Below are 16,500 nucleotides of genomic sequence, written 5' to 3'. Positions count from 1 at the left end.
CGCCCGCCGCCAGGCTGCGCCGCGTGCCACCAGCCAGGGTCGCCGCCATGGATCCGAGGCTCCCCGCCCGAGGAGGAGATGCCTGGTTCCCCGCCGCCACCTTCATCAGTACCACGCGGCGGCGCCGGTGAGTACCTCGGGCGGCGGCGGAGAGATGTGACGCGCAAGGAGGAACGGGTCGGGGTGATTAGGGTTTGCCCCCGAGTCGCCTCAGAGGAGGCGGCACGGGGGGTGTCCCTTGGTTCGTGCTTGCTGGCCATGTTGGCTCGGGTACTACCCATCTCCTTTGATGAGCATTACCACTAGGTGTAGCAGCAACATCAAGCAATTTTCCCTTAAACCCAATCAAGATATATGAAAGTGTACTCGCCGGTAAGAATGGAGATTTTTTGTGGCCATAAAAGTTCATACCAAAACCAGGCTTGGTTATTTTACAAGTGGATATCCAAAGTTGTTCGCAATCATGTGTCACAAATTTCAATCATCGCTACCTTTGTCGTCATTAATCTGCATTCCTCGAAGATACACCTTACATCAATACCAGGAGTAATAGGAGGTTGCTGGAGTTTTACTGTAGGCTACGACAGTCTCCATGTTGTTAACAAGATCAATATTGTAATTAAAATTACAATATGTCAATTGCACTGTGGCTTGTTTATTTGGAAGGCGTACTTCAGGCCTCAAGGTATTACGGAACATGGGTTCATCGCCAGAAATTTGGGCCAAATTTTCGACCAGCCAGGCGGAGAATCTAATGCTTGCATGAAAGTTACAAAAAATAAATCGAGCGGTGGCAAATTTGACGGGACATTTTTGTATAAAAAACTATTCATGAATTTAGAATGTGTTCATAAACTTAATTTTTACAAAATTTATAGAAGTATACAAAAACAATCCTTGAAAAAAAGGAAAAATAAAAGAGAAAATAAAAATGAAAGGAAGAAAGAAATATAATAGCAACAGCCAGAAAAAACCAAAGAAAAATTGGATAGTGATAATAGAGAAAAAAAATGAAAATATAAAATAACAAACGAAAAAGTTGGTAATAGTTTTAACAAAGAAAAAGACAATAAAATGTATAGAAAACACAAAAACACTCGAACAAAGATGAAAAACGAAAGAAAATGCCCACAAGCACAAGTTCCTGCTCTCTCTGCGTCACGTCTAGTAGATTAGACCCATCCGCGCTCTCTCATGTCGGGAGCAACTAGTTAACGAGCGTTTCTTCGGGAGCCTCGCAACGATCAGCGCCACTTGGCGAGCTCTCAACCATTTGCCACGTGTCGCGCTCTGGACGCTCCCTTCGGATTTTATTTTTTTATTTTTTCGCATGCGTTTTCGGCTTTTTAAACGGTTTTTTCCCGGGTTTTTTCGACGTTTTGGTTTTCCCCTGGTCTTTCTTAGCTTTTCGATCAAAAAAATTGAATTTTTTTCGTGAAAAAACACATTTTTTTTCCTTTCGTGAAAGTCACGGTTTTTCTTCCGCGAGAGGCACGGTTGTGTTTTAGCGAGAGTCACGGCCGTGCCTCTCGGAAACGAAAAAAAAACATGTTTTCTGTTTTTTTCTTTCGCGAGAGTCACGATTTTGCTTTCCCGAGAGGCACGGTTGTGCTTTCGCGAGAGTCACGGCCGTGCCTCTCGGAAAAGGAAAAACAAAACGCGTTTTCTGTTTTTTTTCGTTCGTGAGAGTCACGATTTTGCTTCAGCGAGAGGCACGGTTGTGCTTACGCGAAAGTCACGGCCGTGCCTCTCGGAAAGGGGAAAAATACGCGTTTTCTGGTTTTTTTCTTTTGCGAGAGTCACGGTTTTGCTTTCACGAGAGGCACAGTTGTGTTTTCGCGAGAGTCACGACCGTGCCTCTCGGAAACAGGAAAAAACGCGTTTTCTGTTTTTTCCTTACACGAGAGTCACGGTTTTGCTTCAACAAGAGGCACGGTTGTGATTTTGCGAGAGGCACGGGCGTGCCTCTTTCGAAAAGGGAAAAAACCGTGCTCCTGGTTCAGTTTTTTCGCCCGGTTTTTTTCGTCCGGTTTTTTTGTGAAAAAAAATTCGCCAAAACCTATCAACATGGGATCTAGTTTTGAAAATCTCGACGCGAGGAAACCAATAGTAAAAACGCTTCGAGATTTAGACGCACGGTTTAAGAGATAAAACGTTTTAAATAAACAGTTCTACGAAAAAATGGGAAACTCCCAGGTTGCGGCAAGTGGCGCGCTGCATGTACGCCACTTGTCACGAGCTGAGAAAGTGAAGTGTTCTTTGCAACGAGTACTCCTTAATTAGTAATTTCGTCTCATGTCTGCTTGCCGTGTTTTGCTCCACCGGCCCATAAAACACACAACGAGAAAACAAACATAGAGGTAGCTCCCGCGAGAGCTATTTCTCGCTTTAAGCGAGGCAATATCTTTGCTCTCGCTGAAGAAATCTTGCTCCTGCATACTAATTGGGCTGGCCGATTCCTTCTCCTTCCTCATGAGTGTAGACATAAAAAACAGTCTAAGAAAAGAGAAGGGTGACTCAGGGATCAAACCAACGTCTCCGAGATGCGCATCGCTCTTGGCAACTAGGCTAGCATCGGGTTATTGCTTTGGTAGGTGGGCGCAACCATACTTGAGGCGAAAAGATTGGGTTTTTCACTGGTTTTACTGGGTTTTGTTTCTATTTTTCTTTTTTCTTTTGCTTTCCCCCCTTTTCTCTATTTTTATTTGGTTTCCTTTTCATTGTCTTTTTCGGTTTTCTTCATATATTTTTTGGGTTTCACTGTGTTTTTTCCTTTTATTTCATTTTCCGTGCTTTTCTTCAGTTTTGTTCCTTTCTTTCTTGTTTTGTATTGGTTTTATTCAAATACCAGATTAACATTCATTAAATACATGGTCAACATATTTTCTATACACATTCAACGTTTTCACAAATACTTGTTCAACGTTTATCAAATGCTTGTTCAACGTTTTTCAAACACTAGATCAACATTTTTTGAACACATCATCAACATTTCTTCAAATACTTGTTCAACATTTCTCAAAATGCTTGTTCAACATTTTTCAAAATGTGTGATTAACAGGTTTCTAATACTTGATTCACATTTTTCAAATTGTTGTTCGACATTTTTCCGAATGCTTGATTAAAATTTTCCAAATACTTTGTCAACATTTCCCAAATACTTGTTATATTTTTGAATGCTTGATTGACATTTTTCAAATACTTGTTCAACATTTTTCAACTACTTCTTTCCCTAAAAATAAAGCGGCTATTACTTCTGCCCGCTCACCGTCGTTATTGTTTTTTAGTTGTTTTTCTTGCATTATTTGGTTTTTCGCGCGTCTGTAATTGGAGTTTTTACGTAATTGGGCCGAAATAACGTTTCATGTGTTCTATTTTGATTGGATGAAGTGTAGATTCTTTTCCTGGTCTTTTGATGGTCTGCTAGAGTGTGTTTTGACAATGCTTTAGGCCATGTTTGGCTGCTCAGTTTTTTAAACCATGGTTTTAAATTCTTTGACGTGTTTGCCATCAAGTAATACAGTAGTTTCATAAACCGAAGTGTCAGTATCGTGGGATTTTTGGAGTATTTGAAAAAGAGCTCAACATCTCTTTTTTCTAAACCAAAACGAGAAAGCTTTGGTATTAGTAACCGAAGTATTCACAGCCCAGGCATTGAAATACCGAGGTATTAAATTACTATAGTTTCAAAAAAACTATGTTGTATCTGTTTGGTTATGGCAAGTATCAATGTGAATTTTTTATTCTTGCAGTTGCTAATGTACTGGTATTTTAAGTTCTTTTTATTTCAGAAAAAAATCAATTGAGACACGGACATAGCAGAGGCGAGCATGTTGTATCCAAGGTGGCATCCCCACATATTTTAGTGGAGGCTTTGTCTGAAAAATATTTGGGTCTACCCTTGTTTGTTGGGGCAAACAGGAGTGACAAATTTCAATATTTAGTAGATAGAGTTTGTCAACTAGTTCAAGCTTGGAAAGAGAAAACACTATCCATTGGTGGTAAAGAGGTTCTGCTTAAAGCTGTAGCCCAAGCTCTACCTGCATATGCAATGTCTGTATTCAGGGTTCCAAAAAATATATGTAAAGGAATCACGAATGCAATAGCGCAGTGTTGGTGGGGTGATGACATCAGTAATAAGAAGATGCACTGGTTTGCCTGGTGGAAGCTTTGTGTTCCAAAAGAGATAGGAGGAATGGGGTTCAGAGATCCTCACTGTTTTAATTTGGCTATGTTAGCTAAACAAATATGAAGATTAATGGAGGCTCCAGATAGCTTATGCGCAAGAGTTTTGAGAAGTAAGTACTATCCTGATGGCAAGATTCTTAATGCTAAACTTAAATCAGGCTCATCTTTTACTTGGCAGGGTATATTGTCAGGGCTCAATACATTTAACAAGGGAGCTATCTGGCGTGTCGGAGATGGTCAGCAAATTGATATTTGGGAGGATGCATGGCTACCGTGTAGTAATAACGGAAGGATTTTGACGCCCAAAGGTCACTGTTTGCTAAAACATGTCCATGAATTGATTGATCCTAGTTGAGGAGTATGGGATGCTTGACTTATTTTGATCCATTTTTTGGGATGTTGATGCAAGACAAATCCTAGCAATTCCGTTGAGTCAAAATGGAATGGGTGATTTTGTGGCATGGAAATTCAGTAAGAATGGTTTCTTTTCAGTTCGTTCTACATACCACATGGAGTGGGAATCTACAATTTGGTGTCTCCCTGCAAAGATCTGATGGAACGGGATGTTCAGGTTTGAACACGGTTTGGAGAGATCTTTGGAAGTGCACTGTACCAGCAAAAGTGAAATTTTGTACTTGGAAATGTTTGCATGGGATTCTTCCCTATTATGATGTTCTGGTTAATCGCCACATAATGAACAGCAGTATGTGTCCGGTTTGTAAGAGATATTGTGAAGACATAAAACATGTTATTTTTCGGTGTGGGGAAGCAAAAGGTATTTGGCGGAAAATTGGCTTGATGCAGGTGGTTACTGAAGCATGTGAGATAGATTGGTCAGGTAGTGTAGTGCTTGATTATCTGATGGCTGGAAAGTTGAGGGTCCTAGTTGATGCATCAGTAAAGTTTTTAAGAGAAACAATCATAACGGCTTCTTGGTATATTTGGTGGAGACGAAGACAGGTAGTCCATGCAGAAACCATGCAATCTTTATCACAAGCAGCAATGTCAATTCAAGTATTGGTATCTAGTTTCGCAAAAGCACAAGGGAAAAAGATTCAGCCAAGATCAAGTACTTGGCATAGGGCGTCTGAGGGCTTCATCTCTGTAAATGTTGATGCTAAATACGATATTAATATAAGGTCAGGAGCTACAGGTGTGGTAATCAGGGATGATAAAGGCAGATTTGTAGGTGCGGGTTCCAAGCTTATTCCTTTTGCGCTTGACACGGCAACAGCTGAAGCTCAAGCAGTTTTAGATGGTATTCATCTTGCAAATCAAATAGGATGTCAGACATTAGTTATTCAGTATGATTGTGCAGGAGTTATTGATACTCTTCAGGAAGGTGGTTTCTCTGCGACTGTTGCTGCTCCGATATTCGAAGACATCCGTATTCAGGCGAGCTCTTTTGACAAAATCTTATTTATGCACTGTCCAAGGGAAGCAAATCGGGTAGCACATACACTTGCACATGAATGTAATCTAGATAGTTGTGTGTGGGCTGATGATCCACCTAGTTTTATTATGCCGCTGTTGATTGACGATGTAAGCATGATTTAATTTAATAAAATTAGCCATGATGGCATTCCCTCCAAAAAAAGGTGGCATCCCCACATCATTCAAATTCGTTTTCTTTGTGATGCATAGATGAACTTAATTTGGCAGGTGTAGAGTGGTCGGCCGAGGATATTACTATTGTGGCATGGGTTCACTTCATATATACAAGTGCTGTGTTACCTTTAGAAATTTCATGGAAGTATTTGGTGGTGTTTTCTCCACTTCTGATTGTAGTCAGTCCTTATGAAAGACGGTGTATGCACCACGCAACGAACGAAGGATGGTGTATGGACCAGGCAGCCGTCATGTTCAACTCAACAAGATTATGTTTTGAAGTTTTAATCATTGCCTTGCGCAGGTGCGGTTCAATGATAACTCTCCTAAGGATTGACCACGTTTGAACACACAGATGATGTGGATCTGTGGGATCTTTAGCCATGTTTATCAGACTAGTAGCGTGTGATTTTTTTTTTCGTTGCAACGCACGAGGCTTTTGCTAGTATTCAACAATTTTCAAAGGTTTTTGTAGAGTTTTTTGTAATATATATATTTAAATATATTAAATTATAAACAAAAGTACATAAATGAAACAAAAAACGAAAACGTACAACATAAAAAAACTGGTGGTGGCCTCGCTCGCGCGTGGGCCGGACCTTATTGCTCGTCCCCTTCAGCTTCGAGAGTTACACTCGCTGAAGGCGAGGAATAGGGGCGCCCGGCCGTGCCCCCTCACGCATCTACTCCCTCCGTAAACTAATATAAGAGCGTTTAGAATACTAAAATAGTGATCTAAACACTCTTATATTAGTTTACAGAGGGAGTACGAGTCAGGCTGACAAAAAGGAAAAAGAAAAGGCGGGTCAACAAAACGAGGCACGCAAGTCCATATATGGATTTTTGCACGGAACTTACAACATCCATATCCAATGGCTAACAACTTAGAAGAGATGTGCTTAAAACCTCAAAAAAAAAAGATGAGATGTCCTTAAATATAGAGGGTGTTTGTTTTCAGAGACTTATTGGTTTAGGGATTAAAAAAGTTCATATAAGTCCCATGTAAACCAAACAGGAGGGACTTATAGGGACTTAAAGTGGGCATTTGAGACTTATGAAATAAGACTCTTAAGAAGGGACTTATAGGGACTTATAGTTGTAATATGGTCTTATAAAAACTTATAAGTCCCAGGAACCAAACATGTAGGGACTTTTTAGAGACTTGGGACTTATAAGTTTGGACTAAGGCCCTGTTTGGTTCATAAGTCCTAGGACTTTATTTAGTCCCAACCTATAAGTCTCAAGTCCCTAAAAAGTCCCTACCTGTTTGGTTCCCGAGACTTATAAGTCTCTATAAGACCATATTACAACTATAAGTCCCTATAAGTCCCTCCTTGAGAGTCGTATTTTATAAGTCCCAAATGCCCACTTTAAGTCCCTATAAGTCTCTCCTGTTTGGTTTAGAGACTTATTTAAGTCTGTAGACCAATAAGTCCATGTAAACAAACACCCTCTAAAAAAATCCTAGGACTTATGAACCAAAGAGGGCCATAATAGCAATTCCGTCCATATATTGTGTTGATAAAAAACATTTTTATCCCTAGAGCTTCAAGCATGCAATTATTGTCATTCTTCTTGAGACAAACATAGTTACACGCGGGGTGCTCTCAAACCCACAGTGTCCAAACTCAGCATTTAATTAACAAACACTCTCATATGAAGACGAATCAGAGTCTTTTTTGGCTTGGAAAAAGAAAATCAAAAACCCGATCGAAGAACAAGCCATATATAGTAAGTAGGTCACTCATAGTAGTTCAGAGCATGCTATCCGCCCGCGACGGCAGTCGCCGGAAGAAGTTGCTTGGCACGGCGGGCAGCTTGGTTCGGAACCGCGGGTGCCGGAGCAGGAAGAGCCCGGCGACGAGCGCGACGACCCGGAACGGCGTGACGTAGAGCACGACCGCGGCGATGAGGCAGAAGAAGACGAAGAGGCAGGACGCCCTGGGGTCGCGCCAGCTGAGCAGCGACTGCAGCCGCTCCCCCTGCGTGGCCATGTCGCCGACGACGGTCTGTATCCTGCCGGCGACGCTGCGCAGCCGGTCGTAGCGCATGTAGACGACGTCCTGCTGCCTGGACGTCGGGAAGGTGTCGAACTCCTCGTCGAGCTCGTCCGGGTGCACGGCCTCGGCCCAGGACATCTTGGTGTCCATGTGGGGAGGGTGGCGCGGGCGGCGGCGGTAGTTCCAGAGCCCGATCATGAACATGTAGAGGAAGACGGTGGGGAGGATGAGCTCCGGGTAGCAGATGAGGATGAGGAGGAGGACGTGGACGAGCGCGGTGGTGGCCACATTCTTCCAGTGGCAGACATCGGCGAACCAGCGCGCGGCGGCGGCGGCGCCGGAGAAGAGCGAGACGGCGCGGAAGAAGTTGGCCTTGCTCCGGCGCATGCTCCACATGTGGGACTCCACGTCCAGCATGTACTCCACCACCTCCCGCCGCAGCGGCGGCTCCGCGCGGCCCAGCCGCGCCGCCACGATGCCCATGGCCTGGTAGCGGAGCGCGTCGAGCTGCGTGACCGTGAAGGGGTGCAGGTAGTGCATCTTGGGAAGCAGCGGCTGCGTGTAGAGGTGCACCATGTTCATCATGGAGAGGCAGGTGAAGCGCACGGCCAGCCGGAGCTCGCCCATCTTCTTCACCCCCGACGGCGTCAGCAGGATCAGCGGGTACGCGTGCGTGTACACACGGTCGGTTTCCAGCGTGGACAGGCGGATGCGGATCTTGCCGATGCGTGCGTCCCTCGCCGGAGGCCCTCCTCCTCCTCCTGCACCTCCTCCGCCGTTGTTTCCGTTGCCGCCGCCGAGGTGGCAGTTGTCGAAGACGCCGATGGTGATGACGGTGCTGGGGTCGAACACCTCCCACGTGTACTGCTCGTTCCACGTCGGGCTGAAGGTGCCGATCATGGTGCGCGTGCGCACCCACTTCTGCCCATACTTGGCGACGCAGTAGGCGTCGGTGCTTCCCCGGCCTTCCAGTTTTTTCATCGGCTGCAGGCCGATGGCGCTGAGGATGCCGACCTCGAGCACGCCGACGGGCGGCTTCCAGAGCTGCCGCGCCGTGGGGCGGGTGTCGCTGATGTACATGGTGGACTCGTCCATGACGTGGTACGCGCCCTCGAGGCAGGCTCGGACGTGGACGCGGCTGGCGAAGCGGAGCTCCCGCCGTGTCTCGCCCTCGATGGCGCCCCCGATGCCGAACTTCTCGAGGTCGAACCACCGGGACTGCACGAACGGGCGGTGGTCGAGGCGCTTCTCGAAGAGCGTGAGCGGGAGCTGGACGCGGCCGAGGAGGTCGTCCTTGCGCGGCGACACCCGGTCCTCGACCGTCATCACCAGCTGCTCCTCGAACGGCTCGGCGACGACGAAGAGCAGGTCCTCGTTCCAGCGCGGGTTGAGCGTGGCGGCGGGCACGACGGAGGTCTTGAGGATCTGGTTGCCGACCTGCGCCTTGACGAAGACCTCGGGGGCGCGGCCGCGGGACTGCGGCTGCACGTCCTGCGCCTCGATGACGTTGACGCGGAGGTACCAGAGCTTGGGCGAGACGTAGGCCTTGGAGCGGACGCTGGCGACGCCCTCGCCGCGCACGGTGGCGGCGTCCGAGTGCCAGGCCTCGGGGAAGGCCTCGTCGGCCTGGGTGCCGATCCAGACGGCGAGCATGAGCTCCCCGCGCACCTTGTAGCCGGCGTCGCCGCCGCGGCGCTGCTCGAGGCGGTACCACTGCGGGGCGAGCGGGCTGTCGGGCGGCACGCGGGTGGGCACCTCGGCGAGGTCGAAGAGGACGCGGCCGACGTAGTCGTCGCGGCCGAGCATGTCGCGGTCCTTGAGGTAGACCTCGAGAGCGTTGGACTGGACGCGGGACTTGGAGAAGGCGAAGACCTGGTCCCACTCTGGGTTGGTGCGGTGCTTGGTGGTGCCCTTGTAGTTGCCCAGCTTCACCTCCACGTAGGGGTCCATGGGCGCGCCGGTGATGGGGTTGGGGGGCAGGTCCTTGGCCTTCACCACGCGCACGTAGAGGAAGAACATCTGCTCCACCAGGTCGTACGTGCTGGACGGCTTGTCCATGCCCAGCCACCCCGCGATGCCGCCGCCCACGGCGGGCCGCGCCGGCCCCGCCGCGCCCTTGGGCCATTGCTCGCCCAGCAGCGGGTTCGTGTCCTTGAGCTGGAAGTCCTCGTGGTGCGCCTCATGGTTGCTGCCCATTGCCGATCACCTCACCTCGCCTCGATCAAGCACCACGTCTCAGGTTCGATCTTCCTATCTCCATCCCAACAAAACAGAGACAGGAGGCATAGACATGTCAGATCCCTCGAATAAACACACCACCAAACAAACTACAAACACTATTTCACCATTGATCATCTTAATTTCGACCCACTCACTCAATCTTTCAAGGCGAACGGATCAACTTCCAAAGAGATTCGCAGCACGCACGCTCTGGTCTATCAGGCCCTCATCTAGCAAGCGTAAATGGCAGGTGACGCGCGAGCCAGGCATATATGCGGCAGCAAGAAACTAGTACCACCAAGAAGAAGCTTGCGCTAGAACGCCACTCTAGCCTGTCGAACACATGCACGAAGCCAAACACAGAAGCCTTGTCACGCGCAGGCTAGCAGTAGCAAAGCAGCTTTCGGTGAGGCCAAATGTAGCTGGGAGCGAGAGGGGATCCGGGAAGCCTTGCCGGCAAGCAAAGCGACGGCCGGCGGAGACCCCGGCGAGAAGGAAGGTATACACGAGGTCGCGATCTGCACACAGCTAAGCTAGCCCAACCTTGGTCTGTCAGTATGTGTGTGTGTACACTACATACTACATGGACAGCTTAATTCGCCTTTGTGTGAGCCATGAGGGCTCCAAAGAAGTTTGAGGGAGAAGCTAGCCAACCTTTCTAGGGTTCCTTTGAGCTGAGAGGCGAGCCAGCCACGGGAAATTAGCGGGGATCGAACGAGGGATGTGATCGGAGGGAAAGGTGATTAAAAGTGGTATGAGCGCGCTAAGTAAAGATGTCGTCTCCACACGGGGAATCGAATCGATTCTTTGGTCTGTGGGATGGGCTTTGTTTATGCGGTTTGATCGATCTTCAGCTTTGGCTCCTGGGAACCAACTTTTGTACAGCGAGTATACGTGCAGGGAGAGGGTAAATTTCTGGCTTCACGGTGCCGTGCCTGTCTCACTCATGGAGAGAGGAGAGTGCACTGCCTGGTGCACTGGTTGCATCGGAGGTCAAGGGGGTGGAGGAATTCGGTGCTCACTGTGCACTAGCTGGAGGGGAGAAAAATGGTCAAGTACGTACGTGGGTACGTGCATGGGGTGTGTGTATCGTGTAAGCTTAATTAGCAAGGAAGCGGACGGAAGTTGCCTTTATTCCATGCCGGCCGGGGTGATACTAGCAACTGGCAAGTGGTAGGTGTGTGGGAAACGATGGCAGGGAATATGATTCTCATCTCGCCTCCACTTGCGGCATGTCTGAAAACGGAGAGAAACAGGAAACGGATCCCAACTCTTGTAACCAGCACATTAATTACGGGAGGATGATTTCATGGTTGCACGTACCCTTCCCTGATCTTATTACACTGAAAATTGCCTAGTTAATCATCAGCCATCCAACACTCAGATATTCCGGTCTTGGTCCAATCTGACTCATCGGTATCTTGTTGCCAAGATAAAAGCATTAATGAAAACTGGGCTTTGTTCCTCAGAAGCTACAACGTGTTCAGAATAGGATGTAAGATAAGTTGACAAATTATAGCCGTACAAAATTAGCTACCGTTGTATGGTTACGTACGGGACCTCGGTGTATCGAGGACCTATCGTCACTTGATTGTAATCCTATTAGTACGGAATAAAACTCTCATTTCCCCACAAAATAAATTAATAAATCGTCAACGAGATTTTTTTTGGAACAAGCAACCCAAAGTTACATGTGGTTTTCATTAAGGAAGGAAGAGAGTTTAAATTATACTCCTTGTCTTTCCAGAGATTTCAACAAGTGACTACTGTCGTGGTTCTAAGTCTGACAGTAATGTAGGGGGTAAGTATGGAGATTTTTTTTCAAAAGTAGCACGTTTTTATAGCAATTTCGGAAACTAGCAGTGTCGATACGTTATTTGCAAAACTAGCGGCCCGTGGGTCAACGGTTGGCCGAAGTGGACCTTTTCGGCCTGCGGAAGCCCGAAGACACGTCTTCGGTTAAGCCAGGCCGAAGCGTGCGCGAACTGGGCCGAAGACGGGCCTCTTCGGCCAGCCAGAGACCAAAGATGGGCCTCTTCGGCCAGCCAGCGACCGAAGAGGTCTTCGGCTTACCAGTGGCCGAAGAGTAGCGGATAAGGCCCGAGCGGCATCTTCTTTCTCCTCTCGCTGTTCTTCCTCTGTCTCTCTCGTTCCTCTCTGTACATCGCCCCCCTCGCTGATCTCTTCGTTTCTCCACCTATTTTCAAATCCAAAGCACAGAAACGGTAGATCGTAGCCATCTCCATCGGCCTACGGTCATTTTTTCCCAATGGGATAGTTATTTGTGCGTACAAGTGAGGTGGAGTCATGATGGGGTGAGGAGGAGAGGCCATGGTGGGCTGAGGAGGAGGAGGCGGTTTGGCTGGTGAGGAGGAGGTGCAGCTTCATGCCGCCGAGGGGGTGGCGTTGGTGGTGTCTGTTGGTGCAAGTTCTTCGTGAGGTGGCCACACGCGTCGAAGGTATAATCACGCGTCACATTTTATTAGTGTTAATTGGTTTTTGTTGGCATTTTAGCGGATAGTTAGTGTAGCCGGTAACAATTTTTTCATTACGATTAATTAGAAGGTGACAATGTCTGACAGGTGAAAATGTCTGTATCAGTAAATTTGACTGTTTACTATGGCCCTGGTAATGTTCGATATAATGAGTTGGGGGTTGATCTTAGCGAGTTTAAAAATGGCGTCATGACACTTTCAGACCCGGACAGAGTGGACATTAGACAGTTGAAGCACTGGTTGACTACTAGTTTTGGGTTGGATTCTGAAGTATGTCCCGTCAGTATTCATGCATTGTGGACCAAATCCTGTAAAAATGTCAAGTGGGAGTTGATGCCGATAGATAGGAGCCAGCATTGGTTGACCCTGTTAAGTCGTTGCCGAGACCGAAGAATCCACCCATATGTCCTAGTGCAGCCAGTGGCGAAGGAGGAGAATACCGTACAACTCCATGTGGGGTATGAACCCGGCTAGGGTAGTCGAGTTGCTAACGAGATTCATTTATCCGGGTCACAGCCACCGGATGTGGATCCTAGCCAAACCGAGAAGGATTCAGACTACATGCTGGACAATGTTTGTGGTCATGATACTGGGCAGAATATTCAGTCGATAATATTAGCTGGTTCTGGTGTTGCTGATGGGGATGAGGAAGGCGATGAAATGCAGAGGGTGATGGAGGAAGAGAACGATGATGGATATGCAGAGGATCTGGATTCTGAAGATTCTGAGGATGAAGTGGAGGTACCGATTCCTTCTGCATGGAATCAGGACATATCCACCGGCCTTACTGTGAACGATGGCCATGAGACTCCATGGCAATATAATCTGAACCAAGTCCAGATAGGGGCTATGTTTGATACAAAGAAAAAATTGAAGTATGCAGTGATAAAGTGGGCTATGTCTACTCAGAGGGTTTTCCGGACAGACAGATCAAACCCAACAAACTATACCGTGAAGTGTGTTGAAACAGGTTGTCCTGCGAAGGTGCACGGGCACGTGCCGAAGTATAACATCCACTGGGTTGTCACGAATGTGGTCCCACATAATTGTGTGAGGAAAAACTTGTTGGTTCGTCATCCAAACCTGACTTCAACTATCATTGCGCAACTCATGTATACTGAGATAGTGGAGAAAAAAGATATGGAAGCAAAACACATCCAGACAGCAGTGAAGGTCAGATGGAATTATGACATTCGTTATGGGAAGGCTTGGAGGGCTAAGCAGAAGGCTATGGAGGAAAGGTTTGGGACGTTCTTTGACTCATATGATAATGTTGTCCGTCTCCTGGATGTACTGAAGATATCATCTTCGTCCTTGCTCTCCTCAGTCCATAAAAATGGATGCTTTTCTAAAGTCCTTCTAAAAGTTTCACTCTTCAGCTCCACTACCTTCTTCCACCTTTCATTCAACCTAAGAAGTTCTTTACGTACCTCCGCATAAGTCCTTTCAGGCCACCCAGCCCTACGTAATTGGTGAGCCAACTCATTCACTATGGTGTCACTACCGGTGAGTTCTTCCCATGGAACTATCCTATTGTCCATCCTGAAATCGGTAGCTAGCCTCAGAAGAGTGCTGCTCATCTCAGGGTGAAAACTACGATCGAAAGGATAATGGGACATCTCGACTACACTAGACTGCTTATTCACCTCCGGGTCAAGGGGGTTTTATAGGTAGAGAGGAGAGAAAATGGCGGGAAAGAACGACTGGGGTATGGCGGGAAAGGGTTGGCGGGAACATATGGCGGGAAAGGGTTGGCGGGAAACGGGTGGCGGGAACATATGGCGGGAAAGGGTTGGCGGAAACGAGTGGCGTGAACATATGGCGGGAAAGGGTTGGCGGGAACATATGGAGGGGAAAGAGTTGGCGGGAAAATATTTACGAAAAGGGCTGTGCAATTTTTTTTCATTGCAAAATGGTTACACAACATTCGTAAGTCATAATAAAAAACCCTTTTCGGCCTACAGTAAGCAGAAGAGCGCGACCATGCAACTTCGGTCACCTGTTCACGCGAAAAGGTGGGGCCCGGGGACTCTTCGGCCTACGGTTGACCAAAGAGTGCTCTTCGGCCTATGGGAAGCTGAAGAGTCCTTTTCGGCCTAGTTGGGGCACACTTCGGCCAACGGGAGGCAGAAGTGCCCTCTTCGGTCAATGGCTGGCTGAAGAGCCACTCTTCGGCCAATGGGAGGCCGACGGGGTGCTAATTTTGCAAATAACTTGTTAGCACTGCTAATTTCCGAAATTGCTGTAAAAACCATGCTAGTTTTGAAAAAAAAAATCAAGTATGGAGAGGCGAGATCTTAGCTATGGAGAAGTTGTAAGGACGCAAGGTTTACGAGTTCAGGCCCTTCTCGGAAGAAGTAATAGCCCTACGTCTCGGAGCCCGGAGGCGGTCGACTGGATTATGTGAGTATGAGTTACAGAGGTGCGAACCCTTGTCTCAGAGGAGGGGGGTGGCTTATATAGAGTGCGCCAGGACCCCGGCCAGCCCACGTTACGAAGGGTTCAATGTACATTAAGGTAGGGCGTTACTGATAACGCTAGTAATAAAGTGCTATGATGACCATAAAAGCTACTTAATGACCGACCGTTAGCGTGCGGAGTGACTTTAGGTCTCCTGGCCGTCGAGTGGTTGGATCTTGGTCGAGTAATTGCTTCTTGGTCAAATGTCTTCGAGTCTGTCGAGTGGAACACCTTCAAGTCAATTGAAAGGTGATTTATTCTAGAGGTGTCCTTGGGTAGGGCAGTTAGGACAGGTCCGTGACCCTACCCTAGGTACATAGCTTCATCATTAGCCCCCGAATGGATCGAGGTTTGAGTGGGGAAGGAGTTGAGGACTTCTCCGACTCGTTTTCTATGCCGTGAGCATATCTTGTTTCGGATCAACGATCCTTAGTGATGACAGCAACTCCCTTTTCAGTCGCCTTGATCCATTCTTAATTCTTCGCCGAGTGAGTTTCTTTACTTGTAAGGCTCCGAGTGACGGTGCAGAGGAGATCTTTGGTCTGACAAGTTATTTGCTGCCCGCGGATTTAGTGGGATCTAAATTTTGGAAAGCGCGCGGGACGGGGGAGGCCGCAGTAATCGGACGAGATAGAGCGGAGCCGCCTCGATCCCCGCGCCACCTTTTTCACCACGTATCGCTCGTGCGGTCGTTACGGGATTTGACAGAGCCATCTGGGCCTACCTGTTAGCCACTCGGAAGCGGCCTCATATAAGGCGTTGGACCGGAGTCTCCCGAACAGTGCGCCCCATTATCTCTTCTCCTCCTCACGCCTCTTCTCTGCGCTCGCTCTCGCTCCAGCGCCACCGCGCCACACGCGTCTCGTCGGCGACAATGGTGAAGGAGAAGACAGCGGCTCTGGAGCGGGTAAAGAAGGCGACGGCGAGGTCAAAGGGGAAGGCGACGAGCCGAGGCGGATCTTCCTCGCGGACTGGCCTACCGAAGGGTTGGATCCAGGGCGACTGGATCCACTCAAGGATCTCCCAAGAAGACCTCGATGACCTGGCCGAGGGAGGGCTGATCCCCTACGACTCGGCGCGGCTTCCGGGGAAGGAATCCGAGCCGCAACCCCGGGAGGGTGAGCGCGTTCTTCTTGCCACCCACGCCGACCATGGGTTTTCCTTGCCTCCTCATCCTTTCTTCCGAGGGTTTCTGAACTTCTTTGGGGCTCAACTCCACCATTTTACCCCCAACTCAATCGTTTATCTTGCCGCGTTCATTTCGTTGTGTGAGAACTTCTTGGGTTGTCGACCTCACTGGGGTCTTTTCAAGCATATTTTCACTTGCCGCTCCCAGACAGTGAAAAAGGCTAATCCGAGTGACGAGAGGACCCAAGTGATCCAGATGTGTGGGGGTCTTGGCATCCAGACGAGGGGAAAAAGCTCCTTTCCGGCCATGATTCTTCCCGATTCAGTTCGCGGATGGCAGTCGACCTGGTTCTACTGCAAAGACCAGTCGACGCCAGGGCAATCGACTGGCCTCCCTCCCT

At 48.2% G+C, this 16,500-nt stretch overlaps 1 protein-coding gene across 2 annotated transcripts; it reads right to left on the bottom strand.

The window, feature by feature from the left end:
• Positions 1-7,288: 7,288 nt before the first annotated feature.
• LOC119330919 (FT-interacting protein 1-like) lies at positions 7,289-10,698 on the bottom strand. 2 transcript variants are annotated; one of them, XM_037604055.1, is made up of 2 exons: positions 10,172-10,698; positions 7,289-10,050 (listed from the first exon to the last, which is right to left on the bottom strand). In XM_037604055.1, the coding sequence occupies exon 2, from the start codon at positions 9,990-9,992 to the stop codon at positions 7,551-7,553; it is 2,442 nt and encodes an 813-aa protein (XP_037459952.1). In that variant the 5' UTR covers positions 9,993-10,050; positions 10,172-10,698; the 3' UTR covers positions 7,289-7,550. The 2 variants fall into 2 exon arrangements, with proteins under 2 accessions (XP_037459952.1, XP_037459951.1); XM_037604054.1 differs by having other exon boundaries at positions 7,289-10,046.
• Between the last annotated feature and the right edge of the window lie 5,802 nt (positions 10,699-16,500).

This window comes from Triticum dicoccoides, chromosome 7A (genome assembly GCF_002162155.2).
Source record: "Triticum dicoccoides isolate Atlit2015 ecotype Zavitan chromosome 7A, WEW_v2.0, whole genome shotgun sequence".
NCBI lineage: Eukaryota > Viridiplantae > Streptophyta > Magnoliopsida > Poales > Poaceae > Triticum > Triticum dicoccoides.
Note: the sequence above shows the minus strand (reverse complement) of the source record. Positions and strands in the feature narration are given on the sequence as shown.

What these genes read in the sequence shown, in the direction of transcription:
- LOC119330919 (XM_037604055.1), bottom strand. Translation starts at nt 9,992, where the DNA reads ATGGGCAGCAACCATGAGGCGCACCACGAGGACTTCCAGCTCAAGGAC.